The sequence below is a fragment of the Suricata suricatta genome, chromosome 8, assembly GCF_006229205.1.
Source record: "Suricata suricatta isolate VVHF042 chromosome 8, meerkat_22Aug2017_6uvM2_HiC, whole genome shotgun sequence".
NCBI lineage: Eukaryota > Metazoa > Chordata > Mammalia > Carnivora > Herpestidae > Suricata > Suricata suricatta.
The window spans coordinates 7072591-7075180 of NC_043707.1; the positions used below are offsets into that span (position 1 = coordinate 7072591).

A 2590-nucleotide genomic window follows, 5' to 3' on the forward strand; every position below is an offset into this window, starting at 1 on the left:
TCTGAGCTGTGCTGACAGCTCAGAGGGAGGCTGCTTTGGGACTCCCTCTCTCCCACCTCCCTCTCAAAATAAATAAATAAACTTTAAAAAAAATAAAGTAGGGGCACCTGGCTGGCTCAGTTGGTTGGGCGGACAACTTCGGCTCAGGTCATGGTCTCATAGCTTGTGAGTTCGAGCCCTGTGTCAGGCTCTGTGCTGACAGCTCAGAGCGTTGAGCCTGCTTTGGATTCTGTGTCTCCCTCTCTCTCTGCCCCCGCCCCACCACTCCTGTTCAGTCTCTCAAAAAATAAAATGTTAAAAAAAACCTTTTTTGCCATAAAAATAACAGATTTTCAGATGTTTTTGTATTGTAATCGTTATTCAAAAAAATTCTTTTAATAATATAGAATCAACAGGTTGTGTTTTTGTTGCGCTTGTGCAAAAGGGGTAAGCCTCACGCTGTGTGCCTGATACTGGATGGATAAAGTGCACTTGATGCCTCCTGCTCCCACTCTGGTCGCCTGAAGACCTTGGGGTTCCCCTGTAACACTTTTGCCTGGCATGAACTTTTTGCGGTGTTCGCCAACCCCCTTTCTTCCTAAACCTTACTTAGCGGTTTAAAGATTCAACCAGGGGGAGCCTGGACGGCTCAGTCCCTTGGGCATCGGACTTCAGCCCAGGTCCTCACGGTTTGTGGATTCAGGCCCCTGCATCGGGCTCTGCTGACAGCTAGCTCAGAGCCTGCAGGGGGTCTTGACTCTGTCTGTCTCTCTCTCTCTCTCTCTCTCTCTCTCTGACCCTCCCTGCTCCCGCTGTCTCTCTCAAAAATAAAGAAAACGTTAAAATTAAAAAAAAAGGTTTCAACCACTAAGAAGACTGCCAAGATTGTGACCCTGAAGAAGTTGCTTTTTGGAGACGGGGGACCTGTGACAAGATAGATTACATTAGATAGTGATACGGGGTATAAAACAATAAAACAAGGCAACAGGAGCGTGGAGGGCTCTACCTACTCTAACAGGCTGGTATGACAAGAGCTCTGTGCTGACTGGCAGTTGAAGCAGAGCCATGAGAACTGAGCACACAGGGTTGCAGGAGTCCAGAGAGAGGGAACCCTGAGAGCAAAGGCCCTGAGGCAGAAAAGGGCTTGGTGTCCTGGGGAAACAAAGAAGGCCAGTGTGACTGGGCAGCACCAGCCAAGCAGAGGACAGAGGGAGATGAAAATAGAGGAGGGAGGCCCAGATCCTGCAGGGACTCATAGGTCAAAGTGAGGAGGTCAGACTTTAGTGGCTTTAAAGCCACTTGTTTTGCAGGGGCTTGAGGTGGCAGCTGGTGGGGGATGGTGGCCTGACCAACTTCTCCAGCCCCGGGTGGTTCCAACCCCTTAAGCCGGTGTCGGTGTCGGAGCGGGGAGCAACCGGGCGTTTTGCCTCTGTGCGGTCATCACCCGCCCGTTTGCGTGGCTGCTTCCGGTAGGGTGACGGGGCCGCAGGGGCGACATGGCCACCGGGCGGCGCGGGTTAACTGGAGGCCGGTCCGGTCCACTCGACTCGGCCACGCGTGTTCCGGCCGCGGGAGGCGAGGGCTGGCGCGTGACGCAGGCGGCCGCACGTGGCTCGACAGCGTGCTTGCCGGGACAGGTGCGGGGCGGACACCCACCCTGGCTTGGGCTCCCGGTCCGGCGTTCCGTGGTGCTGGCGGCCACCCGGGCGGACTGGCGGCCGCATCACGGGACCCTGTCCTCGAAGACGCTGGAAGGGCCCGCTGCGTATTTTGCTTCGGGTTCGGAGGCCCAAATTGCCCGTGCGAGAAATGGTACACTGAAATAAACAGATGGGGGAGCACTCTGCCAACTTGGACACAAGTTGGGCATTTCCTTCTCTTTCTCCACGTTTCTCCACCCCTTTGGAAGCCCGAGCGGCTGGAGCAGGCGGGCTGCCACCCCCGACACCCAGGCGTCCCCAAGGCGCGGTGGCCAGACTTAATTTTGTGTCTCCTGGGGCTGGGAAGCGCCTGAAAAGCCCCCGCGGGGCGCGGTCGCTGGGCCGCGTCACGTGACTCCGACTCGACGCCTCGCGGGGGGTGGTGGTGCTCGGCAGCGAGCAAGCAAGTGCGCATGCGTACTTTTATCTTATTCCCCCTCCCCCCACCTCTTGGTTGGCTCGGACGCAACCACTGTCAGCTCCTCCCCCTCCTCCTCCATCCTTCCTGTCATATACTCCCTTTCCCCCGCCCATTGGTTACGTCAGGCAGACAGGCCGGCGAACCAATCGCAGGGCTGTAGTCAGAGGCCGGCACGCGGAACCTGTCGGATCGGGCCAATGGGAGCCCTCGATGAGGACGCGCCCCAACCTGGCCAGAGAGCTGAGGCCGAGAGGGCGGTGCTTCCCCAGTCAGCATGTGGGCGGGGGAGGGCGGGGACCAGCAGCCGCAGAGGCGTCGACGGCGGCGGCGACGACGACGTTCCTCAGTCTTCGGGGTGGGCTCGGCGGCGTAGGCCGGGCTGTACTGAGGGCTGGGCGGTCAGCGGCAGCGGCCTTAGGAGGGCCGCGGCGCCATGGGGGGGCGGTAGACGGGTTCGGGCCGGCGACGCGAGGGGCCGCGGCGACCTTCA

The 2590-nt window shown here is 58.7% G+C and overlaps 1 protein-coding gene across 1 annotated transcript in view; it reads left to right on the forward strand.

Moving 5' to 3' along the window:
* Positions 1-2297: 2297 nt before the first annotated feature.
* Positions 2298-2590, forward strand: part of C8H16orf72 (chromosome 8 C16orf72 homolog) — a 25740-nt gene continuing 25447 nt past the window's right edge. Inside the window, exon 1 of the mRNA XM_029949763.1 lies at positions 2298-2469. Within this exon, the coding sequence (XP_029805623.1) occupies positions 2298-2469 (172 nt within the window). The remainder of the gene's footprint in view (positions 2470-2590) is intronic.